The sequence below is a fragment of the Balaenoptera borealis genome (genome assembly GCF_965194805.1).
Source record: "Balaenoptera borealis genome assembly, chromosome: 18".
NCBI lineage: Eukaryota > Metazoa > Chordata > Mammalia > Artiodactyla > Balaenopteridae > Balaenoptera > Balaenoptera borealis.
In genome coordinates, this window is record NC_138877.1 from 9,361,951 (window position 1) to 9,375,754 (window position 13,804).

At 39.9% G+C, this 13,804-nt stretch overlaps 1 protein-coding gene across 1 annotated transcript in view; it reads left to right on the top strand.

Annotated features, from left to right (window-relative positions):
• RXFP2 (relaxin family peptide receptor 2) overlaps positions 1-13,804 on the top strand; it is a gene marked incomplete at its 5' end in the record, with an annotated part of 117,453 nt that overhangs the window by 73,313 nt on the left and 30,336 nt on the right. The window contains 3 exons of the mRNA XM_082365772.1: positions 1,087-1,316; positions 1,924-2,334; positions 13,426-13,644. Coding sequence (XP_082221898.1) covers positions 1,087-1,316; positions 1,924-2,334; positions 13,426-13,644 — 860 coding nt within the window. The remainder of the gene's footprint in view (positions 1-1,086; positions 1,317-1,923; positions 2,335-13,425; positions 13,645-13,804) is intronic.

Sequence of the window (13,804 nt, forward strand, 5' to 3'; positions counted from 1 at the left end):
CAAGACAGTATTATTAACTATAATCACCATGCTGTACCTTATCTTTCAAATGTTTTTAAATTGTTGTATTATATTGAATGTCAGAAGCTTTTAAAAAGTGCAGAGGATATAGTATTCATATGTTGAGAACATTGGCTTTTTAAAATAAAACAGTTAATTGCTCTTTTAATTGTATCCAATGGAATTTTTTTTACCAAAGCAATTTTATCTACACATATAAATGTAAAAATATATAAACAAACTTTCTTTAACTTGCTAGTTTAGCAATTGAATGGGCAGATGACAAAAAAAGATTAGATGAAGAGAAAAGAACTAAAAGAGGTGGTGAACGAATATAAAAATAAAATGAGTTTTATGGGAGAAAATCCTAAACATAACAGGTTTGGAGAATGGCAGTAAACCAAATGATCTCCCCAATTCCAGCCCTTCAAGATTCCACACACTTAGACCATAAACACATTGATCACAGACAGGCCTGTATTTTTCTCTAGAAATGGTTTAAGTCCTTCCAGGCCCTATTAAGGAATCTGTGTTTAAGGCAGCTGCTTCTCCTCACTTCAATGAGACTGAATTTTCCTAGTCTCAGGGACCTTCCCTTCCTGCCTGTACCAGGGAAAAGAAGGCTAGTTTAAGTGAATATACTTAAAACTAAGTACAAGACAGGACTGTTTTTAGTGAGCTACTCCGTGGGTCCCTTATATCCCAAACCGAAGCCCCTGAATGTTTGCTAAAAGATCAATTTAACAATGACAATCTACTTTTTTGTAATACCCTAGAGAATCACCCAATGTGATGGGGAAAAGTAGAGTCCTGGAGATTTCCCATTCTCATGTCCTCCCCTGACTTACCTCAGACAAGCCACAGCAGATACCTATGTTCTTTAGGTTCTTCACCTTTAAAGAAAGAACACTGCCTAGAGTAATGTAATATTTAATGAAGAGCTCTACAATTACGTAATCACTACTAAACAAAAATAACCAAGCCTAGTGAAGCCACACACCTAACACAGCTGCAGCCCCAATAGGACTGCAACTGTCGTTTCTGTGTCATTGCTGTAAAGTGACTCTTTTTTCCCTTTGACTTTAGTTATTTCAAAAACTTTCGATACTGCTCCTATGCTTCCCATGTCCGAATATGTATGCCCTTGACTGACGGCATTTCTTCATTTGAGGACCTCTTGGCTAACAGTATCCTCAGAATATTTGTCTGGGTTATAGCTTTCATAACCTGCTTTGGAAATCTTTTTGTCATTGGCATGAGATCTTTCATTAAAGCTGAAAACACGACCCATGCTACGTCCATCAAAATCCTTTGTTGTAAGTATGTTTCCTATATAAATGGATTAAGGATATCTTTGGAGAGCTGTGCTCTAGATTATATTGGCATTCAACAGACGGCGTTTAATATGAATTATATATGCTGGGCAATTTTTTTTTAAAGTATGAAGGTACTATTGTTCTCTTTGGCTGCTCTTTTCTGGATTGCATGAATCTGCAGTGACTTATGTCTTCGAAATGGGGTAACAGGGAGCCGATGAGTTAAGGGATGGATTATAGAGGACAGGTTGTGGGTCACAGAACTATGTTTTGTTTAACCTTCAATCGCAATAGCATCCATGCTCCTCAAGCCCAGAAAATGATTCCTTTAATAACTATGTTAGTAATATTTTTTACTGTTTAAAACCTAGACCCCCCCCCCATACCCCCGCAAATTATCTCCCCACCATTTTTTTCAGAATTATAAAACAAAGATGCAGTGTAGTACTTTAGAAATAGTACACCTTTTGAAGTCCATTGGCTTCTAGGCACTATTGTAGGTTTTACGTTAGTTCGCTTAATACAGGAAGAAGGAAGCAGGCCTAAATCAGAAAACTAAGACGGAGATGCTGGAACTACCAACATACATTCTATGACTCTTCAATAGGTGCGGACTGCCTGATGGGTGTTTATTTGTTCTTCGTTGGCGTTTTTGATCTAAAATACCGCGGGCAGTATCAGAAGTACGCGTTGCTGTGGATGGAGAGCTTAGAGTGCCGCCTCCTGGGCTTCCTGGCCGTGCTGTCCACCGAGGTCTCCGTCCTCCTGCTGACGTACTTGACTTTGGAGAAGTTCCTGGCCGTTGTCTTTCCCTTCAGTAACATCCGTCCTGGAAAATGGCAGACCTCGGTCATCCTCATTTGCATCTGGATTGTGGGATTTTTAATAGCTGTGATTCCGTTTTGGAAGGAGGATTATTTTGGAAACTTTTATGGAAAAAATGGAGTATGCTTCCCACTTTACTATGACCAAACAGAAGATATTGGAAGCAAAGGGTATTCTCTTGGAATTTTCCTAGGTAAATTATATTTTTCATTTCTTGGACAAACGTTCTTCTTGTAGCAATACCATAGATTTCAGTAAAGCCATATTTCTCCGTTTCAGAAAGTAAACAAATATAGTCAAGACTGTTTTCCTTTTTTAAAGAAAAGTCCTTGCTGTGTATATATAGGAGGTTTTATTAAATTTTTTATTATAGAGATTTAGTATGGAAAACAAAAACATACTGTCAGGATCTCTGAATGATCTTTTTATTATCTGTAAGACCCTTTGATTTCGTGTTCATACAAAGTGACAATGAGCTGGAGGAATTCTAGTTCACTGCCTTGTCCTGTGACGCTACCAAGTTATTTGAACTCATTTTTTTACAGTCTAGATATGAGCTAAATAAATAATAATAAAATTCTTGAAACTGACTAGCAGGAGATTATCTGAATGGAAATACCAGGAAGGTTTATTACCTTCTGTAAATGCAGTTCCAAAGTCCGCAATGGAAGGGTGCTTAATAAAACTCTTTGCTTTTTAGTTTTCTTAATTCTCCCTAATTAAAGAGGGAGAATTCAGGGTTTTAGAAAAGAAAACGCTACCTTCTCTATTACAAACGAATGAGAAGTTTAGCCCTTAAAGATTAAAAAGACTTTTAAAATTGTCTAGTAGGTATCTCTCTTGCTTAAAACTAAGGCCATTCCCATGTCCCCTCTTTAACTAGGGCAGTATTATCATTTCGATTCCCCCTTCTCATCTTGTCCCCCTCATCTAAGAAGTCAATAAGCTCCATCATCCTTTCGTTTTTTTTTAATACTCGTTATCTTTTTTTTAAATTAATTAATTTATTTTTGGCTGCTTTGGGTCTTCATTGCTGCACGCGGGCTTTCTCTCGTTGTGGTGAGCGGGGGCTACTCTTTGTTGCGGTGCGCAGGCTTCTCATTGAGGTGGCTTCTCTTGTTGCAGAGCACGGGCTCAATAGTTGTGGCTCGCGGGCTCTGGAGCGCAGGCTCAGTAGTTGTGGTGCACGGGCTTAGTTGCTCTGTGGCATGTGGGATCTTCTCAGACCAGGGATTGAACCTATGTCCCCTGCATTGGCAGGCAGATTCTACACCATTGCGCCACCAAAGAAGTCCTCATCCTTTCTTTTTCATCAAATATTTTTCCCTCGAAATACACCTTTGTCTTCTCTTTCTTCCAGTCTCTACCTACTGCTGTCACCTTTGTTTAAAGCCTTATGACCTCTGCCCTGAATTATTACATTAGCTCTCACTGGTCTTTTGGCTTCTGGGGTCTTCTCTTTCCTGTTTATCTGTTCACTACCTGAGTACCGAAAGGACTGAGTATCCTCTGCTCAGAGACTTTCAAGAACTCCCTGCAACCAAGGTCAAGTTTAAATTAGTCACTTAAAGCCCATCACAAAATGGCCCTAACCGCCACTCCCAGCTATTCTCCATCTATTCCTTCTCTTCTTCCTCTGAAAAAGAAAACACTTTATATGTACCATTATAATAATACTCCTCACATAAACCCTGTCTGATAGCCATTTTTTCATGGCTATGGCACTCCTACAATGTTGTAAGCCGTTCCCGGCATAGGTGCACTTCATGGAAGCCCTCTCTCCCTCACACACACATATACACACACACTACTGTACATTCATTGGTTCAAACAGGATTTATTAAGCACCTCCTATAGGCCAGGCACTATTTTGGGAACTGGAGATAAAACAGATTGGCCCCACGGATCTGCAGCCAGAAAGAAGGATGAAGACAAGGAAACACGTCCTCACGTCACAGGCTGACAGATGCCACGAAGGAGGAGTACAGGATGTTCCAGGAGCCCCAGATCTGAAGACCAGGGAAGACATCCCAGTAGAAATGAACCCAAACGGAGGCCCAGAGGATGAGGACACATTAGCCAAGTGAAGGCAGAGGTTGTGTTCCAGGAGCTGGAGACCCACAGCCAGGGAACAGGCCCAGATAAAGGGCAAAAGAACTATGGTGTGGAAAAAGAAAAAAAAAAGAAGAACTATGGCATGGCTGGATCTTACAGTTAAGGTGTGGGCGTCACTACAAGGGTTTAGCACACACACATAAACATCATCTACATACACATAGCTTATCTGTGAGAGATGGAGTCCTAGAGCCCGTTCTTTTGCTTAAAAAATATAAGACTATATAGTTTTTTTTTTTTTAATAAATTTATTTATTTTATTTATTTATTTTTGGCTGCATTGGGTCTTCATTGTGGCACGTGGGCTTTTCGTTGCGGTGGCTTCTCTTGTTGCAGAGTATGGGCCCCAGGCGTGCCGGCTTCAGTAGTTGTGGCTCGAGGGCTCTAGAGCGCAAGCTCAGTAGTTGTGGCGCACGGGCCCAGTTGCTCCGCGGCATGTGGGATCCTCCTGGACCAGGGCTCGAACCTGTGTCCCCTGCATTGGCAGGTGGACTCTCAACCACCGCGCCACCAGGGAAGTCCCAAGACTATATAGTTTTTAAATAATTTTTTGATTTTAGAATATATTTAGATTTAGAGAAAATTTGCCAGGACAGTACAGTTTCCTTATACCCCTCACCCAGGTTCCCCGACTGTTAACATCTCACATTCCTATGGTGCTTTCAGAACATACACTTCTGAACCTTTCTATAAGTCAGTTTTCAGGATTTGTACCAGAGGAACATCTTTAACAGTCATTTTATTTTATTCTTTTTTTTTAACACCTTTATTGGAGTATAATTGCTTTACAGTGATGTGTTAGTTTCTGCTTTATAACAAAGTGAATCAGCTATATGTATACATATGTTCCCATATCTCCTCCCTCTTGCATCTCCCTCCCTCCCACCCTCCCTATCCCACCCCTCTAGGTGGTCACAAAGCACCGAGCTGATCTCCCTGTGCTATGTGGCTTCCTCCCACTAGCTATCTGTTTTACGTTTGGTAGTGCATATATGTCCATGCCACTCTCTCACTTTGTCACAGCTTACCCTTCCCCCTACCCATGTCCTCAAGTCCATTCTCTAGTAGGTCTGTGTCTTTATTCCTGTCTTGACGCTAGGTTCTTCATGACCTTTTTTTTTTTCTTAGATTCCATATATATGTGTTAGCATACGGTATTTGTTTTTCTCTTTCTGACTTACTTCACTCTGTATGACAGACTCTAGGTCCATCCACCTCACTACAAATGACTCAATTGCTTTTCTTTTTATGGCTGAGTTATATTCCATTGTATATATGTGTCACATCTTCTTTATCCATTCATCTGTTGATGGACACTTAGGTTGCTTCCATGTCCTGCCTATTGTAAATAGAGCTGTAATGAACATTTTGGTACATGACTCTTTTTGAATTATGGTTTTCTCAGGGTATATGCCCAGTAGTGGGATTGCTGGGTCGTATGGTAGTTCTGTTTTTAGTTTTTTAAGGAATCTCCATACTGTTCTCTGTAGTGGCTGTATCAATTTACGTTCCCACCAACAGTGCAAGAGGGTTCCCTTTTCTTCACACCCTCTCCAGCATTTATTCTTTGTAGATTTTTTGATGATGGCCATTCTGACCAGTGTGAGGTGATACCTCATTGTAGTTTTGATTTGCATTTCTCTAATGATAAATGATGTTGAGCATCCTTTCATGTGTTTGTTGGCGATCTGTATATCTTCTTCGGAGAAATGTCTGTTTAGGTCTTCTGCCCATTTTTGGATTGGGTTTTTTGTTTTTTTGATATTGAGCTGCAGGAGCTGCTTGTAAATTTTGGAGATTAATCCTTTGTCAGTTGCTTCATTTGCAAATATTTTCTCCCATTCTGAGGGTTGTCTTTTCGTCTTGTTTATGGTTTCCTTTGCTATGCAAAAGCTTTTAAGTTTCATTAGGTCCCATTTGTTTATTTGTGTTTTTATTTCCATTTCTCTAGGAGGTGGGTCAAAAAGAATCTTGGTGTGATTTATGTCATAGAGTGTTCTGCCTATGTTTTCCTCTAAGAGTTTGATGATGTCTGGCCTTACATTTAGGTCTTTAATCCATTTTGAGTTTATTTTTGTGTATGGTTTTAGGAAGTGTTCTAATTTCATACTTTTACATGTGGCTGTCCAGTTTTTCCAACACCACTTATTGAAGAGGCTGTCTTTTCTCTACTGTGTATTCTTGCCTCCTTTATCAAAGATAAGGTGAACATATGTGCGTGGGTTTATCTCTGGGCTTTCTATCCTGTTCCATTGATCTATATTTCTGTTTTTGTGCCAGTACCATACTGTTTTGATTATGGTAGCTTTGTAATATAGTCTGAAGTCAGGGAGCCTGATTCCTCCAGCTCCGTTTTTCTTTCTCAAGATTGCTTTGGCTATTCACGGTCTTTTGTGTTTCCATACAAATTGTGAAATTTTTGGTTTTGGTTCTGTGAAAAATGCCATTGGTAGTTTGATAGGGATTGCATTGAATCTGTAGATTGCTTTGGGTAGTAGTCATTTTCACAATGTTGATTCTTCCAATCCAAGAACATGGTATATCTCTCCATCTATTTGTATCATCTTTTTTTTTTTTTAATTAATTTATTTATTTATATTTATTTTTAGCTGTGTTGGGTCTTCGTTTCTGTGCGAGGGCTTTCTCTAGTTGCGGCAAGTGGGGGCCACTCTTCATCGCGGTGCACGGGCCTCTCACTATCGTGGCCTCTCTTGTTGCGGGGCACAGGCTCCAGACGCGCAGGCTCAGTAGTTGTGGCTCACGGGCCCAGTTACTCCGCGGCATGTGGGATCTTCCCAGACCAGGGCTCAAACCCGTGTCCCCTGCATTGGCAGGCGGATTCTCAACCACTGCGCCACCAGGGAAGCCCTATTTGTATCATCTTTAATTTCTTTCATCAGTGTCTCATAATTTTCTGCATACAGGTCTTTTGTCTCCTTAGGTAGGTTTATTCCTAGATATTTTATTCTTTTTGTTGCAATGGTAAATGGGAGTGTTTCCTTAATTTCACTTTCAGATTTTCATCATTAGGGTATAGGAATGCTAGAGATTTCTGTGCATTAATGTTGTATCCTGCTACTTTACCAAATTCATTGATTAGCTCTAGTAGTTTTCTGGTAGCATCTTTAGGATTCTCTATATATAGTATCATGTCATCTGCAAACAGTGACAGCTTTACTTCTTCTTTTCCAATTTGGATTCCTTTTATTTCTTTTTCTTCTCTGATTGCTGTGGCTAAAACTTCCAAAATTATATTGAATAATAGTGGTGAGAGTGGGCAACCTTGTCTTGTTCCTGATCTTAGTGGAAATGGTTTCAGTTTTTCACCATTGAGGACAATGTTGGCTGTGGGTTTGTCATATATGGCCTTTATTATGTTGAGGAAAGTTCCCTCTGTGCCTACTTTCTGGAGGGTTTTTATCATAAATGGTGTTGAATTTTGTTGAAAGCTTTTTCTGCATCTGTTGAAATGATCATATGGTTTTTCTCCTTCAATTTGTTAATATGGTGTGTCACATTGATTGATTTGTGTATATTGAAGAATCCTTGCATTCCTGGGATAAACCCCACTTGATCATGGTGTATGATCCGTTTAATGTGCTGTTGGATTCTGTTTGCTAGTATTTTGTTGAGGATTTTTGCATCTATGTTCATCAGTGATATTGGCCTGTAGTTTTCTTTCTTTGTGACATCTTTGTCTGGTTTCGGTATCAGGGTGATGGTGGCCTTGTAGAATGAGTTTGGGAATGTACCTCCCTCTGCTATATTTTAGAAGAGTTTGAGAAAGATAGGTGACAGCTCTTCTCTAAATGTTTGATAGAATTCACCTGTGAATCCATCTGGTCTGGGCTTTTGTTTGTTGGAAGATTTTTAATTACAGTTTCAATTTCAGTGCTTCTGATTGGACTGTTCATATTTTCTATTTCTTCCTCGTTCAGTCTCGGAACGTTGTGCATTTCTAAGAATTTGTCCATTTCGTCCATGTTTTCCATTTTATTGGCATAGAGTTGCTTGTAGTAGTCTCTCATGATCCTTTGTATTTCTGCAGTGTTGTTACTTCTCCTTTTTCATTTCTAATTCTGTTGATTTGAGTCTTCTCTTTTTTTTTTTTCTTGATGAGTCTGGCTAATGGTTTATCAATTTTGTTTATCTTCTCAAAGAACCAGCTTTTAGTTTTACTGATCCTTGCTATCGTTTCCTTCATTTCTTTTTCATTTTTTTCTGATCTGATATTTATGATTTCTTTCCTTCTGCTAACTTTGGGGTTTTTTTGTTCTTCTTTCTCTAATTGCTTTAGGTGTAAGGTTAGGTTGTTTATTTGAGATGTTTCTTGTTTCTTAAGGTAGGATTGTATTGCTATAAACTTCCCTCTTAGAACTGCTTTTGCTGCATCCCAAAGGTTTTGGGTCGTCGTGTTTTCATTGTCATTTGTTTCTAGGTATTTTTTGATTTCCTCTTTGATTTCTTCAGTGATCTCTTGGTTATTAAGCAGTGTATTGTTTAACCTCCATGTGTTTGTATTTTTTACAGATTTTTTTCCTGTAGTTGATATCTAGTCTCATAGCATTGTGGTCGGAAAAGATACTTGATGCGATTTCAATTTTCTTAAATTTACCAAGGCTTGATTTGTGACCCAAGATATGATCTATCCTGGAGAATGTTCCATGAGCACTTGAGAAGAAGGTGTATTCTGTAGTTTTTGGATGGAATGTCCTATAAATATCAATTAAGTCCGTCTTAAGCTTGTGTTTCCTTATTTATTTTCATTTTGGATGATCTGTCCATTGGTGAAAGTGGGGTGTTAAAGTTCCCTACTATGATTGTGTTACTGTCGATTTCCCCTTTTATGGCTGTTAGTATTTGCCTTATGTATTGAGGTGCCCCTATGTTGGGTGCATAAACATTTACAACTGTTATATCTTCTTCTTGGATCGATCCCTTGATCATTATGTAGTGTCCTTCTTTGTCTCTTGTAATAGTCTTTATTTTAAAGTCTATTTTTGTGTGATATGAGAATTGCTACTCCAGCTTTCTTCTGATTTCCATTTGCATGGAATATCTTTTTCCATCCCCTCACTTTCAGTCTGTATGTGTCCCTAGGTCTGAAGTGGGTCTCTTGTAGACAGCATATATACGGGTCTTGTTTTTGTATCCATTCAGCCAGTCTATGTCTTTTGGTTGGAGCATTTAATCCATTTACATTTAAGGTGATTATCGATATGTATGTTCCTATTACCATTTTCTTAATTGTTCTGGGTTTGTTATTGTAGGTCTTTTCCTTCTCTTGTGTTTCCTGCCTAGAGAAGTTCCTTTAGCATTTGTTCTAAAGGTGCTTTGGTGGTGCTGAATTCTCTTAGCTTTTGCTTGTCTATAAGTATTTTAATTTCTCTGTCAAATCTGAATGAGATCCTTGCTGGGTAAAGTAATCTTGGTTGTACGTTTTTCTCCTTCATGACTTTAAATATGTCTTGCCACTCCCTTCTGGCTTGCAGAGTTTCTGCTGAGAAATCAGCTGTTAAGATTATGGGGATTCCCTTGTGTGTTATTTGTTGTTTTTCCCTTGCTGCTTTTAATATTTTTTCTTTGTATTTAATTTTTGATAGTTTGATTAATATGTGTCTTGGCGTGTTTCTCCTTGGATTTATCCTGTATGGGACTCTCTGTGCTTCCTGGGCTTGATTAACTATTTCCTTTCCCATATTAGGGAAATTTTCAACTATAATCTCTTCAAATATTTTCTCAGTCCCTTTCTTTTTCTCTTCTTCTTCTGGGACCCCTATAATTCGAATGTTGGTGCATTTAATGTTGTCCCAGAGGTCTCTGAGACTGTCCTCAATTCTTTTCATTCTTTTTTCTTTATTCTACTCTGCAGTAGTTATTTCCACTATTTTATCTTCCAGGTCGCTTATCCGTTCTTCTGCCTCAGTTATTATGCTATTGATCCCTTCTAGAGAATTTTTAATTTCATTTATTGTGTTGTTCATCACTGTTTATTTGCTCTCTAGTTCTTCTAGGTCCTTGTTAAACGTTTGTATTTTGTCTATTCTATTTCCAAGATTTTGGATCATCTTTACTATAATTATTCTGAATTCTTTTTCAGGTAGACTGCCTATTTCCTCTTCATTTGTTAGGTCTGGTGGGTTACTGCCTTGCTCCTTCATCTGCTGTGTGTTTCTCTGTCTTCTCATTTTGCTTAACTTACTGTGTTTGGGGTCTCCTTTTCACAGTCTGCAGGTTCGTAGTTCCCATTGTTTTTGGTGTCTGTCCCCAGTGGCTAAGGTTGATTCAGTGGGTTGTGTGGGCTTCCTGGTGGAGGGGACTAGTGCCTGTGTTCTGGTGGATGAGGCTGGATCTTGGCTTTCTGGTGGGCAGGTACGTGTCTGATGGTGTGTTTTGGGGTGTCTGTGGCCTTATTATGATTTTAGGCAGCCTCTCTGCTAATGGGTGGGTTTGTGTTCCTGTCTTGCTTGTTGTTTGACATTGGGTGTCCAGCCCTGTAGCTTGCTGGTCGTTGAGTGAAGCTGGGTCTTGGCGTTGTGATGGAGATCTCTTGGAGATTTTCGCCGTTTGATATTACCTGGAGCTGGGAGGTCTCTTGTGGACCAGTGTCGTGAACTTGGCTCTCCCACCTCAGAGGCACAGCCCTGATGCCTGGCTGGAGCACCAAGAGCCTTTCATCTACATGGCTCAGAATAAAAGGGAGAAAAAATAGAAAGCAAGAGACAAAGAAGATATAATAAAATAAAATAAAGTAAAATAATATAAAATAAAGTTATTAGAAGAAAAAAGAAAAAATTAAGAAAAAAATTTTTTAAAGTAATAAAAAAAAAAAACAGAAAAAACGGACAGACAGAACCCTAGGACAAATGGTAAAAGGAAAGCTATAAAGAGAAAATCACACACAGAAGCATACACATACACACTCACCAAAAGAGAAAAAGGGGAAAATATATATATATCTTTGCTCCCAAAGTCCACCTTCTCAATTTGGGATGATTCGTTGTCTATTCAGGTATTCCGCAGACGCAGGGTACATCAAGTTGATTTTGGAGCTTTAATCCGCGGTTCCTGAGGCTGCTGGGAGAGATTTCCCTTTCTCTTCTTTGTTCACACAGCTCCCGGGGTTCAGCTTTGGATTTGGACCCGCTTCTTTGTGTAGGTCACCTGAGGGCATCTGTTCTTCACTCAGACAGGACAGGGTTAAAGGAGCAGCTGCTTCGGGGGCTCTGGCTCGCGCAGGCCGTGGGGAGGGAGGCGTATGGATGTGGGGCGAGCCTGCGGCGGCAGCAGCCAGCACAACGTTGCACCAGCCTGAGGCGCGCCGTGCGTTCTCCCGGAGAAGTTGTCCCTGGATCACGGGACCCTGGCAGTGGCGGGCTGCACAGGCTCCCGGGAGGGGAGGTGTGGATAGTGACCTGTGCTTGCACACAGGATTCTTGGTGGTGGCAGCAGCAGCCTTAGCGTCCCATGCCCATCTCTGGGGTCCGCGCTGATAGGCGCAGCTCACGCCCGTCTCTGGAGCTCCTTTAAGCGGCGCTATTAATCCCCTCTCCTCGCACACCAGGAAACAAAGAGGCAAGAAAAAGTCTTTTGCCTCTTCGGCAGCTCCAGACTTTTTCCCGGACTCCCTCCCAGCTAGCTGTGGCGCACTAGCCCCCTTCAGGCTGTGTTCACACCACCAACCCCAGTTCTCTCCCTGGGATCCGACCTCAGAAGCCGGAGCCTCAGCTCCCAGCCCCGCCCACCTGGGCGGGCGAGCAGACAAGCCTCTCGGGCTGGTGAGTGCTGGTCGGCACCGATCCTCTATGCGGGGATCTCTCCGCTTTGCCCTCTGCACCCCTGTGGCTGCGCTCTCCTCCGTGGCTCCGAAGCTTCCTCTCCGCCACCCGCAGTCTCCGCCCGCGAAGGGGCTTCCTGTGTGTGGGAACCTTTCCTCCTTGACAGCTCCCTCCCACTGGTGCAGGTCCCATCCCTATTCTTTTGTCTCTGTTTTTTCTTTTTTATTTTGCCGTACGTGGGGAGTTTCTTGCCTTTTGGGAGGTCTGAGGTCTTCTGCCAGTGTTCAGTAGGTGTTCTGTAGGAGTTGTCCCACATGTAGATGTATTTCTGATGTATTTGTGGAGAGGAAGATGATCTCCGCATCTTACTCTTCAGCCATCTTGATGCTCCTCCCTTATTTTATTCTTAAACTTTCTGACAATAGGCCTGAGATAAATTAATTTTGTGAAATTCTATTTGTATGAATTTATAATGAGATTCCATGGAATATGAAATCTTTTGGATAAAAACAATGGAACACCTTGAATTTATAGAATTTTTCCCTAGACTTCACCAGTCTTACATACAGTCTAATCAGATGAACATTTTTTAAACAACTTTGAAATTATATGGAAATTTTATGTTCACTATAAGGAATAAGATAATCACTTTTAGGATTTTTATGATAGCAAGAATATAACAGAGTGACAAAGAAGTCAGCATTATACGATAATGATAAGTGAGAATCTTCTGAACATATTTGACCCTAAAATAGTAATTTATATAGTTGAATTTTTAATTTTTCTCTTATTCCTTGTTTTCCTAAAACAAGTCTAAAAGGTTTGAATTTTAGTTTAGATTACTGTGGGCAATCTGAAGAAAAAATAAAAATGTATTTTAGTCCTATGTATTATTTTTTTAAGACCAAAAAACGTAAGAAATAATGTTTCTGAGGCTATTGTCTTCTTGATAGTCCAAGGATATCTTATTCATATTTATAAGTTAAAGGAATAGGGGCATATTGATTTCTTGAGCTGTACATGTGATTATAATCCCTTAAGGTTTGAATTTGCAGAGAACTAAAAATGAAATAGCTTTTTTCCTGCTTTAAAAAAGCTAAAATTTACCTCATGATATACATAGATCTGAATTTCAAAGTCTACAGTTCTTGGAAAAGTGTTTATGTATTTAAAATACATTTTTGATCTGGCAAACCGAATTTTTTAAACTTGTTCCAGTTTATAGCCTTGGATTCAGGGTTTTAGCTGATTTACCACTGGGCTTATACCAAGAATGCTTCCTGGAAGTACAGGGAAGGGGGAGAGACACCATATTGAACATCTACGTAACACAATATTTCTACTGTTGATTTATACACCTGAGATGTTAAGAGGTGTGCTTTTCCCAACAGGTATGAATTTGCTGGCTTTTCTCATCATTGTGTTTTCCTATACTATTATGTTCTGTTCCATTCAAAAAACTGCCTTGCAGACTTCAGAAGTGAGGAATAACACCGGAAGAGAGGCGGCCGTCGCAAACCGTTTCTTTTTTATAGTGTTCTCTGATGCCATCTGCTGGATTCCTGTATTTGTAATTAAAATCCTTTCCCTCTTCCGGGTGGAAATACCAGGTCAGTCCCTTCTGTAATTCCCAAGTATGTTGTGCTTTCTTATGCCCTTTGTTTGACGAGGCGAGAATACAGTCCGTCACATATAGTAAGTTCTCCATAAATACCTACAACTTGAATACAAAGGTTTAGGATTTCCTAAGTGTTTTATAATCAGTATTCT